Consider the following 19,602-nt stretch of genomic DNA (forward strand, 5'->3'; position numbering starts at 1 on the left):
TATAAACCGGGCAGGAATCAAGCTACAAATTCTATTTACGATAATAATGTTTATAACGTTTTAATGGTCATTTTCATAAATACTCAGTTTTGTAAAGAAATTGGTAAATTGAGTGTTTACGGAAGGTATTCATCAGTTAGTAAATAGGGTGTTTTGTGTTGACTTAATTTTACCAATTGCTTATGTTTGAAAACATTTTATAACCATCTTGTGGATGTTTCATATCAAAGACAAGAGACGTTATACGTTTCAAGCGTCGGAGGCAAAACTTATGGCACTCTTAGAGTAAGTACATACTACTTACGTGTACGTTTGATGTGTGTTGCGGGTGATAACATCTATACATCTCTTTTTATCAGAGACGTTGCGTAACAGTACTTAGCATGCCTCGACATGGTTGACCTGGAAGAGTTATTAGAAAAAACACGATAAAAACTCTTGACGTAAAATCAATGAAAATCTTGGTTAGGAGGCATCGAACGGTTGCATCCATTAACCCACATTCAGCATGATTCCAGGAAAACCAGGACATGAATCGATTAAAACGTGGTATTGATCATTGTAGAGTTGAACCTGGTTAACCATATGTCAGGAAATTCAACTATAATAAGGCTAACTATTTTTGCCTCTGCCTTACAGTCAAGCTGTGTACACGGTGTATGGATCGAGAGTCCTGCCTGAAATATCCATTTTACAAGGAAACTCGGTATATCCCAGAATACAAAAGGAAACGCGTTGCTATTTCTTCTACTCCCTGAAATAAAGTAAACATACCGAGGGGTCTACGGGACCTGCAAATTAAATAAAACAATAGAGTTCAATACCATGTTTTTCATTCGCTTCTTTAAAAAAAAAAAATCTAATATCTAAAATACTTCAGGGTTGAAGTCAAACACACCTTGTATGCTATCCAGCGAAGATCTACAACATTACATTCTAGAGAAAATCCCTGCAATCCCTAATCGCAGTTCTGCATAAATATGAATCAACCACAGTTTTATTTCGTAATACCTTTTACAGAATGCCTCGTCTCAGCGAAGAATACTGCGTACACGTAAAAGATAGTAATGCGCACGGTTGCTCCAATGGCGTGTCGTTGAAAAGTATTAAAATTATAACGACCTCCTTCGTTAAGGATAATTTACAACATGCACCTTGTCGTCTTGTGTCGTTTTTCACTTGTTTCTTTGTATCCCTCTCGCAAAACTTAACCCTAGGGTTGACACTTAGGTATCCGGTATTATAACACATTTACTGGGAAGGGAAGATGGTCCTCGGGATCGCACAATCCGCGTTCCTCCAACAACGAGCCACACACTTCTCGCATCTACCTACAAATCTTAGGAATTCGTATTACAAGAAAGTATTGCGTCGTGCTTAAACATTGCTGCGAACCATCTAAGACCAAAGGACCAAAGGGACGCGCAATGTCAACGCAAGGGCCTAATCTAAAACATGTCGCTCGACGTTTTAACCCCCAAAGACAGGGCTGACCATTTCAGATAATTTTACTTGAAATTTGCTTTAAAATGAAAAAAAAAAAAAATACGAAGTTGAAGAAGGAACCAGAATCAGAAAACTATTACGCGCTAAACAGTGAAATCATTGAAGACGTTAATCAAGAAGAAATACATTCTAGAAATTTCTTTAAAGAAGAAGTGAGGTTATTTTATACCGATTTCAACTTCACTTTAACACGAGGAGAAAAGCTGTTGATTAACGTGCCCAAAAACTTTAGCTTCTGATACTCGAAATGGCTATTAGAAAACCGCCGTTTATTAATAATAATTCCTATTAATCACGGCAAATTAAAGTTAAATCTATTTCGAATAATAGCGCAGCCCTGCTTATAAAGCTTGTATGGAAATCTTATCTGTCGGTTTTCTGTGGCATCGTTCCATGCTTAGTGACGCTAATAAGGTTTTCGAGCATTATACAGATCTTGTGGAATGATTTTAGTAATGCTTTTCAATCAATGAATTACATGGTTTATTCTATCCTAACGTCTCTATGACCCGAAGATCTTAAATTCAAGCTACCCTTGAGATAAGTTCTGTTCTTTGTCTCCATTTTTCAATCTTAAATCTTACGTTATTACCTCTTTGATGCCAGATCTCAAAAACATGATAAATTCCTTTTAGGATCGGTCAACTTGACATCGACCAATAAAGGCAATCATGCACTAATAAAATTTAATAATGAATCAGACACCGATGCAAGCTGTTTTTTAGACTCGACATTTCTAACAGAATAAAGGCATTTCCATGCAAGCTTCGCACCTTGAACTAAACTATGTAAATGAAATGTAACATAGTAGGCGCTGCCTTCATAAAATATAACAGCCTTAATACACACGGTGTCCAGAACTCTCGCCGACACTTCCCAGCATGCGAAAATCTGAACACCCAGTGTGCATATATATATATTTGCTTTCATATATACATACATATATATGAAATTAATTATAAATAATTTTGCATTAAAACGGATATATCGTTACAATTACGTAGCTTTTTAGCACATCAAATAATACACAGACAGGTAAAACGAGGAGAGGTTAGCAAGGGGAGTCCAAGACCTGTCACCACCTACGGGCCCTTGTTCAATCAACTGGACAAGGCAGGCCACGTTGAACAAGTGCCGAACCAACGAAAAACCAGAGAGGGAGAGAAAGGGAGAGAGAAAGAGAGAGAGAAGAAAGAGTCAAAATAAAAATGCACGTCGAACGAGTCAGTAGCATGTGTATTCTGTCAAGAGAGCCAGGGCAGGAAATTTAAGTTATCAATTTCTCCTTTCTCTCTACAGCCGGAATTACCTGGGATATCTGTCACCTTGCTTGCGATGCAAAAGGTGAATAGTGGGTAAGTTAGAGGTCGTAAGGGAACAACGTCACTGCCGGTTGGTGGTTAGCTCATGGAGACCTGCCCATTATTCAGTAGTCTCTCAATGGCGGCATTTATGTCACCGAACGTGGCGATTAGTGCTAAAATAAAATCCCCTCTTCAGTGAACAAATCACTCTGTCACGTGCTTTCGATTTTTAGGTTAAGTTATCCGATACCTCGGCTTACCTTGTAGATTAGCTTCTCTATCGACGAAACCCATCGCGGTTAATTGTTCAAGTTGGGTTCTGTAACGCTCTTCGGGTGGTGCTGCAGGCTGACCATCCACTTCGGCACCTTGATTTAATGCCATTGCTGAAAACTGCATATACGACACAAGACATAAAGAAGATTGAAGTCAGACAATTCAGTCAGCCGAATACAAAAGAAGTGTTCGTGTTTTTCAAACTAAGTATACTTACCATTCTTGCCATGAACTGGGAGAACACGGCCTGTTGATTCGCCTCCGTTTGTTGGCCCGGAGTGGTCGTCGGAGTCGTCGCAGTGGTCGTCGTTGGCGTTGTGGTGCTAGGAACAGTGAGCCCCATACTAAAATTCCATCGAATTTCGCATTAGACCGGTCTTTTGCGGATGGAATTTACATCGCGTTAAAGTAACCTCTACGGTTAAGAAGATCGTGGATACTTTTCAACAAACTCTGGTGCGACGGTTCGCAGCTGCTCCATGCCTTGCTGGATCTGCATGATCGCTGCCAAAGCATCCGGATTGGTGACGACACTCTGGACCTGCGGATTCTGCATCTGCTGGATGAACGCAGGCATCATGGCCCGCATTTGTTCCTGCATCTGGGGGTTCCCTCGAAACATGGGGTTCGCTGCGATCACTCTGCTGGCCATAGCTGGATCAGCGGCCATGGCTTCGAGCATCGATCTGGTGTATGGAGCACTTAACATATTTCTCATGATCTGTGGATTCTCTATCATCTGCGACATTAGACGCTGCATGCCTGGAGAATCTAGTAGTCCTCTTCCGGGAGTTGGTGTTGCCTCGGGGGTGGTCGATTCGCTTTGATTTTGGCTCCATGGATTGGGCAGCGGATCTCTGTTTTCCTGGCCTTGTTGTGGATTTGTCTGGGAATCTTGGGAGCTACTGTTCTCCACCAATGCTGCGAAAGGGTTAAGCTCGTCCGTTGCTTCTAACATAGGCTCCTGGAAATCGTGATACAGTCGGCGAAGTGCCGTGTATCCACCTGGAATGCTCTCAAGGTTTGACAGGGCCCGGTCTTGCGAACGCATGAGTTCTTGGAGCATCGAAGGATTACGGGCCAACTCCATTGTTTGCCTGAAAACACGTGGAAAAAATCTCCCTAAATGTTGTTACAACTGTAATTTGGGATATCGTTTACTCACCTTAATAGCTCTGGGTTATTTAACATATGACTGATTTCTGGATTGCGTTGCATCAGCTCCTGCATTTGTGGATTCGAAGTGACCAAGTTTCTCATGTTCTCTGGGTCGCTCATCAGACTTTGCACCAGAGGGTTATCCAGCACTTGGCGCATCGTATCTGGATTGGAGAGTAATTCCCGTTGCATGCGTTGCTGAAGCTCCATAAAATTGGCGGACTGTCTGTTGAATCCCATCATACCCATTCCAAACTCCATCAAACCCATATCCAACCCTGTAAGATCCCCTACGTTTCTTAAACCGAAAGGATTAGCACCAGCATCGGCTGAAAACCCAGAACGAGAAATTAAAGCTGATCTTTGAGAACGAAAGCAGCATCGCCTTACGCTCTCACGCTCACCTGCAGGCCTCTGAGAGGGCGTCGTATCCTGACTTTGTCCGGTAGCAGCACGGGGTGCCTTAATAACTAGATGCACCGTCAAGCCATCTTTAATATTATGTGTTCCTAGGGTCTCGTGGTCCTTCATGATCTTACCAGCGAAAATCAAACACAATTGGTCCGGCTGTGCATTAAATTTCTTCGAAACCGCATCCTTGAACTATAGATTAACGTAACAATAACTTCCAACACAAGTTGACTACTCTTCGAAACCACTACGCATCACCCACCGAGCTGGTGCTGTCACAAAACCTCCAGGAAATGAATCAGGAAAACCCTCCGCGACCTCATGAATATTAATTCGGAAACAAAGGTCGATCGAACTCGAGCAGGAAAACCACGAATGAAGGAAAAATCGAAACAAAATCCATAGCTTAATTTGACGCCAGCCCAAGAACATTTTCCAGGGCCTTTCGGCGAGAGATCTAACCAGACTTTTCGTCGCAATTATCAACAATTATTCCATTGGCTCCTGTCCTGCTCGTCCACGGGTTTTCGTGCGTCATCTCCGAGGATCCCCTCTAGGGGGCAGCACCCGAGATTTCGGCAAGCCGTCGCACTTACGTCCTTAATCGTCGCGTCGGGCTCGATTTCCACGGCTTTCTGTTCCTTCGGCGTCTTGACGGTAATCGTAATCATCTTCTTCTGGCTGTCCTGACCTTCTGCCATCTTGGATTCGTAGATGACTCGTTACTTTGGACGCGCTCCCTCCGGGGGTTCAGCCGTCGGGACTCGGCGCTGGGGCGCGACTGCCGCGACTCGCAGCTCTCCCAGGGTTCGACCCTCGGCGACCCGTCCTGACCCGCACGGCCGACTCCGTCTCGCGTGGAACTGGAAAAGCGCGCACGAAGAGACGTGCCAACGCCGGGCAGCTAGCTTCGCATACTGTCGAAAATAGCTGAGACTTCGTGGCCCCTCGCGACGACCTGCCTGATTAACGCTGGCGTGCACCTTACCCGAGCCGGCGAGACTCGACGTTTGTTATTAACGATCCAGCACTCCGAGGAACACCTTTGAGCGAGGCTTATAGGTTATGCGCGGCGCTGCCAACGTGACGCCTCGGCAACCGCAATTTCGACGGCCGAGCGTTTTTCGACGATATTCCGACTACGGGTCCGACGCTGCTATGTACCGATCCGATTGGTCGCGACAGGGGAAAGCTGGACTGGGTACAGCGGAAAGGACCAATCAGGAGGGAGTTGGGTCTGGGTGGGTTCGTGTCAATTGCTGAGCCGTGGAAGGGATACACGACCTTCTAAATTCTCTGTGATTGGTTTCTGTGGTTGGGCGCGGCCGGGCCCAATCCCGGAGCCGGGTTCGGCCAACGGTCATGGTTCAGGACGACGGACTGGCAGTTGCCCCTGCATTTAATTTTGTTAAATTTAACCGACGATGGCAATCGATGAAGGATTTGAATGCGAGAACTAAACTCGGGGGTCGGAGGCATCCCTGGATGCGCTCCCTAGGATTAGGCTCTTTGCCCTTGTGCGGTAGTCGTCCTCATCCTCCACCTGGGGGCAGCATAGGACGCTATCGCCTAACCCTGCCCGTGAGCAATCTCCTAACTCATCTCTGAGTTTCGCGGTAAATGAAATTCTACGAGATAGTAGAGTTATTTAGTATTGTTTAGTATGTACTCCGAATAACAAGAGAGCGCTAGAGACTGTATGGTATCCGATGAGGAACACGCTTTGTTGCTCGGTTTTTATTAGTTTGAAATTATTTTGATCTCGTTGAAAAGATATGGACGAGGATCCCTTGGGATTTACAAAACAAACGGCATTACTGTTGAAAGGATTGGGATGTACAGATTTGATTCCCCAATTTAAAAAGAGGAATATATCAACCACTGAGCTTAGTGAATTAGACGAAGAGGATTTTATTACGCTTGGTACGGTAACTTCTTAACGTGATTTAATATTGAACATTTTTATATTTACGAAAGATCAGTTTAGAGTGTAGAAATTTAAAACGTTAATGATATCATTGTAGGTGCAGACAGAGAACTTGCAGAAAAGTTAGTGACACAGTTTAATATAAAGTATAAACGTGGAGAATCTTCTGAGTTAATCGCTCAGCACAGGTACGGAACTACTTAGTATTTAAATTGACATAACGTAGAAGCCCTAACTATAAATTCCATAACTTCTTGCAGATTAAAAGAATTAATAGAGATATTACGGAATGGGAAACAGGAACTCTCTCTTCTTCAAGCATTAATCACATTTGCTCGCTTAAAGCTTCTTAAAGAACAGACTGATTTTTTCATCGATTATGATGAACCTTTACGTGCGAGTCAGGCACTTAGTATGGCAGCTTCTGCTACGTTACTTGAAATTAAGGATGCTGAACATAAGTTATGTGAGCTGGCTGGTTATTTAGATATGGTAGGAAAACTCGAAGTTTTTTCAAAATTTAAATCTGCATGTAGATTATAGTATCAATTTTTTCTTTATAGAACAATGAATCAAAGCGACGATATATCTACCTCAGTGCTTTAATCAGTGGAATAGGTGTTACAGTGTACATAGTGATGCGTGTATGCAACAATTGATCAGTACTTATTAAGTAACTTTGTCTACATAAATATGTTTATAAAAAACAATTTTCTCAAGTAATAATTAATTTTAATATTCCTTGAGTTTTACTGCAATATAAGTCGCTCTGCTCCTTGACCTCGAACTACAATTCCATCTCTGCGCTTGTTTTCTTCAGCACATTGCAATTTGCATTCAAAAATTCTATAATGAATATTTTACAGAATTTGTACCATGAATATCTATTAAAATTGTTATCAAGGTAACTTACGAAATAAGATTGCTCCACTGTTGCGTTTGGTTCTCATATTGAGTAGCATGTTCTTTTACGTGTTGTTCTTCTTCCTTTAAAACCTTCAATTTCTTCTCTTCTTTTTGTATTGATTCTTGCAATTCATCTCTTAAAGTTGATCCTCCTCCAGGGCTTGCATAAGTCTGCAAAAAATATATTAAATTTAGTAACGCCTTCTCATACGGTCATGCAACATGATGGAAGCAATGAGATTCAGACATTATAAAATATTAATCTCACTCGTATCTCCTGCTGAATTCTATCTTCTGCTAATTTCAGCTTGGCTACCTCTTCACTCAATCGTTCAGCCTGAGTAGTACTCTGTATGAATAAAAAGTAAGTTTCTTCCTTTCGACTACTAATTTCCATACTACAAAACATTAAGCATACCTCATTTATATTTCTTCGAAGCCCTTCAACTTCAGAACACAAATTATTCATTGTAGTTTCCATATTTGCATCAACCGAGCTATGACTTCTATGTGCTCTTTCATATCTTTCATCCAGTTCTTCAGACTTTTGTCGTAATGGTCGCAATTCTGTTAAAGAGTAATGGCAAATCTTAATTGTTACAATTATCATGAATTAAGATAGCATCAAAATGATTCTAACAATTTCTACCATTTAATAATGGAGCTAATTGAGCTCTGAATGTAGAGATATTTCGAGATAGCTGTGTATTGATCAATGATGCACTTTCTACGGTGCAATCATCGGGCAGAACAGATACGGATCGCACTGAAGGAGACTCGTTACTGGGTTTTATCTGGGACATCTGAAATAGTATCATTCCATTGGCATCAAAACCAATTCAAACTATCCTGTGTAATTAATTACCATTTTTTATCAATCTCTCACCTGATTTTCAAGGATAGCCAAGGTGCGATGTAGAACACCACTCTCCGCTTTGAGGCCAGCAAGTTCACTGCGACACCTTTTGTAAAGAGCACTTCTTGCTTTGAGTCTTGCCACGTATCGTTTTAATTCATCACCTTTTGGTGCTGGCTCTTCTGCCAAACGTCTAGCCTCGTCTCGTTTATGTTCTAATCTTATTGACAGCTCTTCCAAAGTTGCTTCGGTCTTTTCTAGTCTGTCTAATGTGTTACGTTTCATACTGGCTACAGCAGCGGCTTGTTGTCTAAATGGTACCATCTTATCTGCTCCACTTCCTGCAGCCTGCAATTTCATTTTTAATTATATAATTCTTGAAAATGCACCGACAAAATTTCTAGGAGTGAATTAAATGGTACCTTGTTTTCTACCAAAGCTTGAAGTTCTCTTGCCGCAAGATCTAATCTATTTCTCAAGGCTCCGATATCATCAGGCCCTACGTGAGGAGATCCTACGACTTTCCTTAAAGCATTAACTTGGGCCTTCTTCGCTGTCAGTTCAGAAGGCAGTCGTTCATTTGCAACAACACCGAGCACTGTTATTTCTTCTGACAGTCGTTGAATCAAACCCTGAGGTGTCAGACCCGCACTGGCTTGTTTCAGATTTTGTAACTCCCGTTCTGCTCTGTGAAGAGAAACCTAACAGACTTCTGTTAGTACTGTGTTCTAGTATTTTGATACTATTGAGTAAGTAAAAATCTTATATTCATGGATACTTCTATTTTTAAGTTTTTAAAAATATGAATATACAATACTTGAAGTGCCGACATGGCTCCTTTTTCTTGTTCCTTTTGCATGGCAATTTCTCGTTCCTTGTCTCTTTCGAGTCTTAGTGCTTGCGCAGCTGACAACAGGTGAAGACCTGGTTCGGCTCTCATTTTCATTTTCTCCACCCGTCCCATTATTATCTAAAATATTTCACGAGTTAACAAATTAATAAATACAATAACCCAAACATGTAATGACAGAATTGAAGATTTACTTCTCGCTCCTTTTCCATGGCTTTTAAATCTGCTTTCACTTCTGCCGCAGCCTCTCCTGCCTGAATGAGAAGAAATCAATTAGAATTCCTTTTCCAAATAAAACTTGGTGTTTCCAATTACCTTTTTTCCAGCCTCTCGTTCTTTATGAACCATTTTAAATTCTTCAACCAATTTTGAGTACTGATCGTACAATAAAGATATATCTGGATCTTCAAGATATTCAAATGGTACATCGATCTACAAGAAAATGAACAGTACTTTAATTGTAAACCGGTATTTTTAATAAAAATTTCAACTTGCCTTTACTAAAAATCGAGATAAATATGTCCTCTTCCGAACAAGTTCCATGTTTGATAGGAGCCATTTCAAAATGTCATGGATTATTTCTGTATCTCCCTTTATCAATCCTTGTCTGGAATTTTTTAAAAATATTAAATTGTTGTATTTAACTGCCAGGAGTATAGAAAGTACCTAAACGACATCGGATCTTTATTTGGTTGGTAGTTTAGGATTCGTAATGCTGAAAGCAGGCGAATGGAACTTTGTTCAGGATTTTCGGTTCTCATGTCGATTTTTGGCCCTCCTTGCTGTTGTACTTCTGATATTACATCACTCAATACCTACCATAAAATTGCTTATTAAATTGTATCATGACGTTTATAACGCAACCTCTTTTACCTGCAGCAGATCTTCAGGGCTCAAGGAATTAAAGGAAATTAAGTTGTAATTTTTTCCCAAAACCTTGTTCAACTCTGATACGATAAACTTTGTATCTTCACTCATGGTTACGAGAAACCTTTCTTCTTAGAAAAAGATTCAGAAAGGCCGAAGTAATCTAGGTAACCTGACTAACGTTTCAGAATGTCTGAATGTTTTATGATGCACTTTGTTACCATGGAAATAGAAACCAGGTGTAACACAAGCCGTTACTAAGCCTACAGGTTTATTGATTTTCTGCTAAACTGTAATTTTTAGTAATCAAAGTTTATTATTTTTATTATACATTCGATCATATCAATGGTATAAAAGCAAACACTGTACAATAAAAATAAAAGATGTTCAGGAATCTTATCTGGCTTGTTTGACGGGTGGTTCACCTGCTTCGACCCCCTCCGACATCCTGCCTTTGTCATCAGTTTCCACTTCTGCGGACTTGTCAAGGCTTTGTTTCTTCTGCTTTTTATTTTGATTTTTCCTCTTTTTTGAGAGTACTTCACCCGAATCGATCCTGTAGAACAATTGGATGTGAAAAAATTACATTACCGTAATAATGAGTAATCGTCACATACATTGTAGTAGATCTAGTGCCAGGACCCCAATTGGGAGTTGGGTTCTCCTGAAACCGAGAGAGATGTTTCTGTCGGGATAATGGATTAGCCAGTGGATGTATATCAAAGAAAACTGTCGTAGTTGACGGTGAAGTTAAAATAGCCAATCCGGGGCTGTTTGCTTCAAACTTGTCTCGTTTTGCAGGATTTTCCTTTTCCCACGCTCTGACTATATCCCAGATAACTTGGCTCGGAGCGTCTGTCTTTAGCGAATTTCTATTCGCATGAGAGTAAGACACAGAGAAACCTGCATTTAGTATCGCTGATCTGAAGACCATCATGGAGGGTACGTGACATCTCACTATAGACATCTGCATAGAAGTTATTAGAATGTGAACTTTTAAACTATATACACTCGTTTCCCCAGTATTATATAAATAGCTGAAAGTACCAAACGATCAGTTGTGTAATACAGTGGAACATCTAATTCTTCGTGTATTACATTCAGCACTCCTTCTATTCTCTTTGAAGTATTCAAATCCAGTTCGTTTAAGCTGCACAGCAGTTGTGAAATGAAAGCTTGATCGTGCAAAGGACCCAACCATATTGGGCCACCGATCTGTGAAGAATCATCTGTATAAAAATAGGGAAGTAAAATCAATTGAATTACATCCAAGTATTTTATCAACGCACGTGGTGTTTATGGTGACAGTGGGGACACAACCGATCAACTGATGGTGCGGCAGGAAGTTTAAATCCACCATTAGATTTTTGCTGGCCTAGTGGTTGAGTCGTCATGGTTTCACAACCGACACACTGATACAACATTCCTAATTTACTGGTGTTTTCCTTGCATTTACTTTGACTGGAGTAAACCTTGACAAAAACGCGTATGTAAAAGTCAGCACTTATTGAGAGTAATGGATGTACATAGCGACCATAGCGTCCTGCATGGGATACTATATGTTGTAAAAGTATCCGAAGTGCCTAGAACATCAATGATTAATCTTTAAAAATCACCTCACTTTTGATTAAATATTGTATTTTTAAAATCATATGTAAGTGATAATTACTATTTCATGGCAAGCTTTTGATTTCAATGAAACAGCGCCGTATTTGACATAACACGTTTCTGGTGAATTTCCAGCAAGAACAGCCATATCGGTGGCTGTAATTAAAAGTAAACCACCATCGGAAACTGATTGAACAGCTGCATCTAAAAAAATTGATGGACATCCATACGGATCAATGTCAACAGCATTGAACCGTTTGTTCCTATGTCTGTACATGAGCATCCTGAAATAATATCAATGTTGTACAATGTGAACTTATTTCTTTTAATGTTTGATTTGGTAACACATACGTAGCATCTTCATGATTTGCAGTCACGATATCTTGGACACCATTATGATGGATGTTTCTTTTAATGCTTTCTACAGCTTTCATTGAGATATCGTTGGCAATAATCTGTTTGATGCCAGGTACTTCTTTAGCGTACCTGATGCTCCGTAACCCTGTCGCTGATAAGGCTTCCAATACAGTGATTCCATTCTATGATAAGTGTAATAAATCATGGAGTTGCATAGAAAAAAAAATTTTAATAACAAATCGTATTTAAATGGTCAGTTACTCCATAAAGTACCTCATTCGCTGGACTCGTTTCTTCAATCGTATCATCGAGTGTAATTTCGGTTTCCTTAGGTTTCAAAGTTTTCTTCTTTGTATGGGGCTTTTGTTTTGCAAAAACAGACAACACCGCTATGCTAATACAGCAATAGTAGCGAGTTAAAGACACGTACTGTCAATTGAAAATTAATATGAGTTAAAATAAAGAATACCTAAGATCCCTGTTGAATTCCTGAACGGGGTTATAAAATACGTTCTTTTCGTGCACAAGAATTTCCGCTCTACCCTCCTTGATTATTTCTGGTTTCCGTGACTCTTCTATTACCGGACAATCCGCATTTTCGTCGGTACCCATGGAGAGTTTGAGAATTCGAAATTTCAAAACTTCGCGGAACAGAGGATGTTCCCGAAGCACTTTATAGGTTATCGCATAGACGAACAGAATATGAGAGTGACCTCTATATAGTATTTCAGTGCTCCCAACTCATCTCTGTTCTAAAATGTGCGAGCGTTCCACTTTGCTATATATTTCAGTGATGGTAAAGTTTCGATGCTGGCAGTCTACGTTCATTTAATCACAGGTCAAAGCTTTCGATGTTCTAGGCGACGGGCGAAGGTTCAGAAATTTGTTGATTTTTTCCAAGATCGAAAATGGCCGGAAAAGTAGCAGACTTAGTGAAAAGTAAGTCGAAAAGGGAACATTTTGACATTTACTTTAGAAATGATTTTCTTCCTGATGTATATTCATCGTTTTGTAGATTTTTGCACATGATCTGAAATTTATCTTATATAACACTGGCTCTTGGATGTGGAAAAATCAATTACTGTATTTGTATTTTAATTTTGTATTATATCTTTATCAGGTAGCGGTCTTCCACTTTTTTTTCTTAATTATGAAATGTGTACACATGTAGTCATTGCTGTCATGACCGAAGTATAATCCTTATTATATCTTAGAAGTTAAAAATTACGCCATATTCTTTTGAATTGACTGTAGTTAATTAAGATGTGATTTCTGTTGCCAGCATTAATTACGAGCTCAAAGCCCACAATTAAGGTGATTCGGCAGTATGCAGCGGTTGAATTGATCCCACCATCTCCTAAGGATATTCCTGCAATTCGAGCAGGCATTAATAAGTTAATCCATTCGGCCAAGACTGGCGCATACCGTAATCTAACGGTACGTGAAGCTTTACTAAATTCCCTAGTCGCTATTGAAGTTTATTGCTGGTTCTTCATTGGAGAGTGTATTGGGAAGCGACATCTCATCGGTTACAAAGTTTAAAGACTTTTGGCTCATCGTTCTGGTCTTTAGGAAAGTGTATTTGTAGGTGTCCATGAAACCTCACATAAAATACAAATAAAAATGTACTAGGTATCAGCGATGTTCTGTAATTTCTATGTTGCTATGTAACTGTAAATTACAAATTTTATTATGTGAATATTTGGCTTTAGCAATAAAAGGCCATTAAACACTAATAATGTTGATATCTACATCATTACCATTGGATTCAACTCATTTAATTACACATGTACATACAATTTTTTATTCCGGGAGCATTACAACTGACATGCTTAAGATGTTGACAGGCAATGTTTTAAATTTGTACATCATATGAGTGTTAAATTAATTAAAACCATGCTGCTTGAAGTATTCCCATATGCAGATGGCACCTGTTACGTGAACATTTAATGATCTAGTAATGCCTACTTGAGGTATTTCAATGCAAACATCTAGCATCGGAATCAGGTTAGCGGGAATGCCATCTTTTTCGTTCCTGTAACCATAATTATATGTGATTTCATAAGTTACATAAAGAAAGAAGTATCATACACATGGATATCTCCCCTTATTTATGTACATAATGTAGAACTCACCCTAACAAAAGAACAGTCTTTTTGTTAAACCTCATGCTCGAAAGTCCCACACTATTAACAGTTTGTTCCGCTCCAACTACTGCATAGCCTGTATCTTTTTTTCCTATCAAATACTCCTGCAATTGGTATTCTTTGACCTAAACATTAACAGTATCGTAAACGTTGTGAAACAGTAAAATGGATATGGTAAAACAACTTATTTATAAAACTTGTCATTTTTATGAAGGGAATTTTTTATTATCTATATACCTCACTAGTAATTAACCATTTTTCAGCCGACACGCTGAGGCTTTGAAATTGCTGGTCCTTCATATATTCGAGGCTCTCTATAACTAATTGTTTCGCACCGAATATCTCACAAGTTCTGGCAAGTCCACCCAAATTTTGTGGCCGGTCAATTAGTGAGGCTACAACTATGATTCCATCTTCATTCTGTTGACACAGCATAGATGTATTACATATATCCGATAAGTCATCTTTTACTGGTATTATAGACTTCCATGGAATGATTTTTTTCTGTATATCGTTCAAATATTCACTGCATTCCTCTACGTCATCCCCCGATGCATTTACATCGTTTAGCCTCTGTTTATCTTCATATGCAGAAACTGTGGTCCTGCTCAAAGACTCGTTTGAATTATTAAGCGTAACAGGATGTCTTGTTAGAAATTCTTTGAAAGACAATGCCTCGAACTCATTCACTGTGATACACTCATCTGCACAAACGTTTGAGAGCCTTGGTAGGTCATAATAAATCGTCTAAGAATATCGTAAAATTGTTTAAATAAATCGTTACGAAGATATTTCTCTTCATAAGTAAGTAAAACTACGTACCTGTATACTGTAGTGCTCTGAAGGGTGAAAAATGGTCAGAAAGAAGTCTTCTTGAATTCCAAGTAAAGCCTTTGTTGAATTTGCTCGATGCAGACTTTTTGAAACGACTGAATGCAAACCTTTATATTCCAATGCAAAGTCTGCGCCTTGCAGACCAATCAACAATTCATACAGTCTCACGAATATTACCTACAAATTTCAGTTTAAAAATATTTCTGATAGATATTTGGTTACTTTACAATTGTATATCATTAGTGTTTTGTAAATGAGGGATGCAAATAGTGCAGTCAACTTACTTGACTGTAGAGTCGCGTGTTAAAATGCTGGCCCATACAATACTGTCCGACGTAAGAAAGCGCTGAAAGAATATATTCCTCCTGTTTGCTGTTAAGTAATCGACTGACATGATAGGCTATTCTGAATATAGAACTGACACTTCCTGGCCGTATCGTGATATTCTGAAAATATAGTCACAGATTTTGAAAGAAAAGTGATTGAAAGTCATTGCCGCAGGTGGATCATTATTTACCTCGCTAAAGGGTACCCAGATTTTGTTGCGAAGATGTTCGTGCTGTACATACATTCGAATAAGCAACCATTCTTGCATTATACGAACACTGGTCTGGTTGGTTTCTAATCTTAACTTATCGTAGATGTAGTCATGCAGAAAAGTTGTATCCTCTGCCTGTTATATGAGAAACTCACATTTAGATGTAATTTATACTCCTGACTTTGTGTTGTAAATCAGTATACCTTATGTATCATTGGTTCAATCAACAGTAAAACTTGCAATAGTCGATGTTTTATTCGGTGTAAGTAAGAGTCGCCGTAGTACCTCTTTCCAGTGCTTTCTTCCAGTTTCTCGATGACTAAAGGTAAGATTTTTAAACCGCAGTCACTATTTTGGCATAATATGTTATGCAATAATATCACAGCTCTTGCTCGTACAGTGGTGTTCAGAACAGGTTTTCTGTCAAATAAAACAATAAGTTATACATGAAAAATATTACAATTTTTATAGTAGTGAAAAGATGTGCTTCATTACATCGCTGTAATTTTGCAGGCTTGGGTACAAGCTTGCAACTCGATCCTCTGATCTCGGCGTGGCACGAGTCCATGCAAAAGGCAAGCCAAAAGTGCTTTTGAGAGCGAATCCACATAGTTTGGGAATTGCTTGTCCAATGTTTCCATTTTTTCCAATAATAATAACTTTAATATTGGTATGGCATCGCCTTCTTGCACAGTCTGGTTTACACACTTAAAATATAATCACGTACTTATATTGGCACATTATTTTAAATTGGAAACATATCGTTTTAAAATCAAGATACCTTTAGACTTTATACATATTTCCAACTTACATCCACAATGAGTTGTCTAGTATCCTTTAAGTTCAAAAAATTCTCATGGAGTATTGAACCAATGAGTTCTCCAATAGCTAATCGGAACTGCTTTGACTTTTTTAAAGTGAATGCAAATTTCCAGCATTTTGTAATCACTGTCACTAATTCTGATGGATCATTAGGCATGTTTTTCAAAATTATCTGCTTCAGGATCGCAGCCACTATTTCAATAATAGAATTTCCACCAATGTCAAGAAGATTCAATGCACATTGTAACCAAGAAACATGAGGTAGCCATTCTGTTGGAGGTAGTTTCTCCAGATGCAAATGTATGTGCTTCGCAATAAAATTATAATACTCCGATGCAATCTTCCCTTGCAGACCTATTTCACTGTATTCGCCTTCAAAACGCAATTCATTCTTGTGTAAATCAAGCAAATTATTCAGGTATTTGAATTTCTCAGATTTAGTGGAGCCACTTCTTCGACATTCGTACAATACTTTTAAGGCAAACAATCTCTGGATTACGGTACTATTGTTTGCGTTTTCCAAAACATATATCGACTCCTCTGCTAACGTTTCCATGTAGTTTCTGAAATATTCTGCCGTTAAACCGGTGCATCTTTCGTCGAAAAACGTACTGACTGCCGATGCACATATATTCATCTGTTCATAAGATACAGAATTTGTAGACTTTCGGATACTGTAGCCAATAAATTTTAAAGCCACGACAAGGTACTCTTCCAAACGAGAGAATTTATGCCAATAATCTTTCAATCTTAACAATGATTGCAAAAATTCTATGACATTTACATTTGTATCGATGCTGGCATAAGGTCTACTGTCGGCACGATCAAGAGAGTTGAATAAATTTCTATACAGCTCTGTAGTGAGAGATACTTTGGAGTGCTGCAAATCAGTTACATCTTCAATAAATGCTATCATGAGAGCGATCGATGACACACTTGTTTCTCGCACTGATATCCTGCCAAGTATTTGTTCACAAGATTCCTTAACAAAATCCATGGCACAGGACTTCGATATTATTTCTGCTAGCCAGGTTGTAATTAGTCTCCAGACTTCCGAGTTTCGTTGTAGAGCTTCGTTAACTGGAAATGCACTCAAAGTACTCGTTAACTGCCACAGATCCATAGGTGGTTTCACAAATTTTGTCAGTGTTGAAAGGAACTTAATCTGCGATGCTTGTCTCAGTGGTCGATTATGGATGTTAAGGTTAATTTCTGCCAGAGTTTTAACCGCTTGTAATTGTTCTTGCTGCCAATTGCCGGTGACAGTATTTACAGAAGCAGCTTCTAATGCTTCAGACACATAGAACAGCGCTATGGGTCCCCATAACACTTGTGAAATAATTATGATGACTTTGTCTGCCACAGCTGCATGATTGCACTCTATTCTTGTTAGCAAGTCGACGAAGCAAGTTACAACTTCTGGTGACTCTTCATCGTTTTGACATTCATAGAGAAAAGTGTTATTCATACTTCTAATAAGCAGTTCTAGAAATTTTTCATCATAAACTGATACAGGTAGTTTAAGTGCCTGGATTATACCTTTCTTCACGATGGCATTATTTTTGTGGAAAATCATTCTCTCGAACACGCACTGTAGCCACTGGGCACTGAAACAGTTTCCGCAGTCTCTGTGTGTTAAGTGTCCTTTAATTAAAACTGGTAATACCGATAAAGAGGGATTCACTAGATGTACCTGGGTTTCTTCTAATGCCTCGAGAATAAGAAAAAAACACTTCTTAATGTTCTCTGAAGATACTTCAGGTTCCTTTGACCGAGTGCACAGAAACGGAATAATGGTATTCTCTTTTGGATGTTTCATATCCATCTCGGTGTGTAGACTCATAAAATCACTGGTCTTTTTAATAAGATATAAAGCTTGCTTGCGATATTGTTGTACCGATGCTTTCAAGCTTTGCAGCAGCAATAGCCAGAATCTTTCATCTATGTACAAGTTATATTGCTCGTTGCTTACATGTTCGAACTTCTCAGGGAAATATAAATCAGTCGTCACACACAAAGCTGGGAGAGAGTTCTCCAAGGCGGTAGATTCCATTAACAAGAGATTAAATAAAGGAGTTAAGACATTATTAGCACCAAATACTTCAACCATTGTTGTTAACAATGGAATCAGTGAACTCCATTCGACAATGCCCTTAAGAGTAAGCCATTGATTTAATATATTGAAAGAAAGAGCACACAACAGATCTTTAATCTTTTGCTCAGTAGTAGGTTCTGTTTTTCCTTTTAATTGACATTTTAAATGAAAAGATTGTAACAAACGGGTTATTACTTTGAGGTACAGATTCCTCGATTCAATACTTTCTGATAGATAATTCTGGGAAGATCGGTGGAAAACTTGAAAGTGCTCCGAGAAACCCTTTAAGTCAGCATATAATATTATTTGAAGAGATAATATATCTAGAAGTACTATGAGTTCACGTTCAGTTAATGATCTATTTTTTGGAAATAAAGTATGCTGCATATCAAAGTATTGTGTATTTTCCAAGTGTGCCGCATTATGTACCTGATTTAATGAAATTCTCCTTTGGTATTCATAACTCAGAAGTAATTGTAAAGTCTCCAAGTTTTTTAGACTCAGATTCCCCTCTTTTATTTTTGTAAAATATAGCGTCACCAAGCAATTAACAAACTCGTCAGGACTCTGTCTTAATCCAATTTCTTCACTGGTGAATAACGAAAAGTCTATCACTGAGAGGTTCATAAATCGATCGTGTAAAGTCATTCTTTCCCACTTTGCTTCCTAAAAGAAAGGGTATATATGCAATGTGTGTAAGCGATACGACAAAGAATATAATTTAAAGATAATTTTCAAAATATTAACTAATACAACATTTCTTACAGGTTTACCTTAAACATTTTGTCGTTTTAATAAGCATTCGACCTAACCGAATTTAATGAATTTAAAAATTCCGCCCTGTACTTTGAAAAGTAAGTATTGGAATTCTTTAACTATTAATTTTCAATCTGTATGATTAATTCTCTTTTCAACTGAAAACGTTCACTTCATTTCGGGTCCTATCTAGTCCACGTGAACTCTTGTCAAGGTTGGTAAATAAAATGCCCTAGGTAATTTACTGTTTACGTTGTTTTTTTTTACAGTAAATTACTAGATATTTTACTTATCAAGTTTCATACGTATGTAAATTACATGAATATGGGACTTTACGTTTCTGCACCTGTTCTGCCAGATGCATGTGTGTGTATGTATATACAT

General features: G+C 38.8%; 6 protein-coding genes across 10 annotated transcripts; 2 read left to right on the forward strand and 4 right to left on the reverse strand.

Moving 5' to 3' along the window:
- Nucleotides 1-979: 979 nt before the first annotated feature.
- Nucleotides 980-5,764, reverse strand: LOC105695969 (ubiquilin-1). 3 transcript variants are annotated; one of them, XM_012418060.1, is made up of 7 exons: nt 5,252-5,764; nt 4,649-4,847; nt 4,252-4,573; nt 3,527-4,183; nt 3,304-3,409; nt 3,071-3,203; nt 980-2,983 (listed from the first exon to the last, which is right to left on the reverse strand). In XM_012418060.1, the coding sequence occupies exons 1-7, from the start codon at nt 5,354-5,356 to the stop codon at nt 2,907-2,909; spliced, it is 1,599 nt and encodes a 532-aa protein (XP_012273483.1). In that variant the 5' UTR covers nt 5,357-5,764; the 3' UTR covers nt 980-2,906. The 3 variants fall into 3 exon arrangements, with proteins under 3 accessions (XP_012273483.1, XP_012273492.1, XP_012273477.1); XM_012418069.1 differs by having other exon boundaries at nt 3,304-3,430; nt 4,252-4,522; nt 5,252-5,763; XM_012418054.1 differs by having other exon boundaries at nt 3,304-3,430; nt 5,252-5,763.
- Nucleotides 5,765-5,964: 200 nt separating this feature from the next.
- Nucleotides 5,965-7,292, forward strand: LOC105696354. Its single transcript, XM_012418771.2, has 4 exons — nt 5,965-6,578; nt 6,680-6,770; nt 6,843-7,074; nt 7,146-7,292. The coding sequence occupies exons 1-4, from the start codon at nt 6,431-6,433 to the stop codon at nt 7,239-7,241; spliced, it is 567 nt and encodes a 188-aa protein (XP_012274194.1). The 5' UTR covers nt 5,965-6,430; the 3' UTR covers nt 7,242-7,292.
- On the reverse strand, nt 7,238-10,176 carry LOC105696346 (intraflagellar transport protein 81 homolog). Its single transcript, XM_012418763.2, has 13 exons — nt 10,068-10,176; nt 9,861-10,009; nt 9,690-9,801; nt 9,510-9,626; nt 9,389-9,448; nt 9,162-9,314; nt 8,767-9,045; nt 8,375-8,692; nt 8,138-8,291; nt 7,907-8,055; nt 7,757-7,837; nt 7,496-7,659; nt 7,238-7,428 (listed from the first exon to the last, which is right to left on the reverse strand). The coding sequence occupies exons 1-13, from the start codon at nt 10,170-10,172 to the stop codon at nt 7,332-7,334; spliced, it is 1,938 nt and encodes a 645-aa protein (XP_012274186.1). The 5' UTR covers nt 10,173-10,176; the 3' UTR covers nt 7,238-7,331.
- A 34-nt stretch (nt 10,177-10,210) lies between these two features.
- On the reverse strand, nt 10,211-12,714 carry LOC105696363 (probable tRNA (guanine(26)-N(2))-dimethyltransferase). Of its 2 annotated transcripts, XM_012418785.2 has the most exons (9): nt 12,496-12,714; nt 12,300-12,420; nt 12,021-12,208; nt 11,731-11,953; nt 11,351-11,644; nt 11,109-11,276; nt 10,679-11,028; nt 10,431-10,617; nt 10,211-10,351 (listed from the first exon to the last, which is right to left on the reverse strand). In XM_012418785.2, the coding sequence occupies exons 1-8, from the start codon at nt 12,636-12,638 to the stop codon at nt 10,458-10,460; spliced, it is 1,647 nt and encodes a 548-aa protein (XP_012274208.1). In that variant the 5' UTR covers nt 12,639-12,714; the 3' UTR covers nt 10,211-10,351; nt 10,431-10,457. The 2 variants fall into 2 exon arrangements, with proteins under 2 accessions (XP_012274208.1, XP_023290653.1); XM_023434885.1 differs by lacking the exon at nt 10,211-10,351 and having other exon boundaries at nt 10,358-10,617.
- Nucleotides 12,715-12,839: 125 nt separating this feature from the next.
- On the forward strand, nt 12,840-13,762 carry LOC105696169 (ATP synthase subunit g, mitochondrial). The gene is made up of 2 exons (XM_012418409.1): nt 12,840-12,965; nt 13,309-13,762. Exons 1-2 carry the CDS (start codon nt 12,935-12,937, stop codon nt 13,566-13,568), a joined length of 291 nt encoding a protein of 96 aa, XP_012273832.1. The 5' UTR covers nt 12,840-12,934; the 3' UTR covers nt 13,569-13,762.
- A 45-nt stretch (nt 13,763-13,807) lies between these two features.
- LOC105696155 (probable methyltransferase TARBP1) lies at nt 13,808-19,405 on the reverse strand. 2 transcript variants are annotated; one of them, XM_012418393.2, is made up of 10 exons: nt 19,236-19,405; nt 16,357-19,128; nt 16,041-16,252; nt 15,749-15,965; nt 15,525-15,680; nt 15,292-15,453; nt 14,996-15,184; nt 14,411-14,920; nt 14,162-14,298; nt 13,808-14,061 (listed from the first exon to the last, which is right to left on the reverse strand). In XM_012418393.2, exons 1-10 carry the CDS (start codon nt 19,242-19,244, stop codon nt 13,911-13,913), a joined length of 4,515 nt encoding a protein of 1,504 aa, XP_012273816.1. In that variant the 5' UTR covers nt 19,245-19,405; the 3' UTR covers nt 13,808-13,910. The 2 variants fall into 2 exon arrangements, with proteins under 2 accessions (XP_012273816.1, XP_012273823.1); XM_012418400.1 differs by lacking the exons at nt 13,808-14,061; nt 14,162-14,298 and having other exon boundaries at nt 14,723-14,877.
- Nucleotides 19,406-19,602: the final 197 nt, after the last annotated feature.

The sequence above is a fragment of the Orussus abietinus genome, unplaced genomic scaffold, assembly GCF_000612105.2.
Source record: "Orussus abietinus isolate OABI.00-Male unplaced genomic scaffold, Oabi_2.0 scaffold69, whole genome shotgun sequence".
Lineage (NCBI taxonomy): Eukaryota > Metazoa > Arthropoda > Insecta > Hymenoptera > Orussidae > Orussus > Orussus abietinus.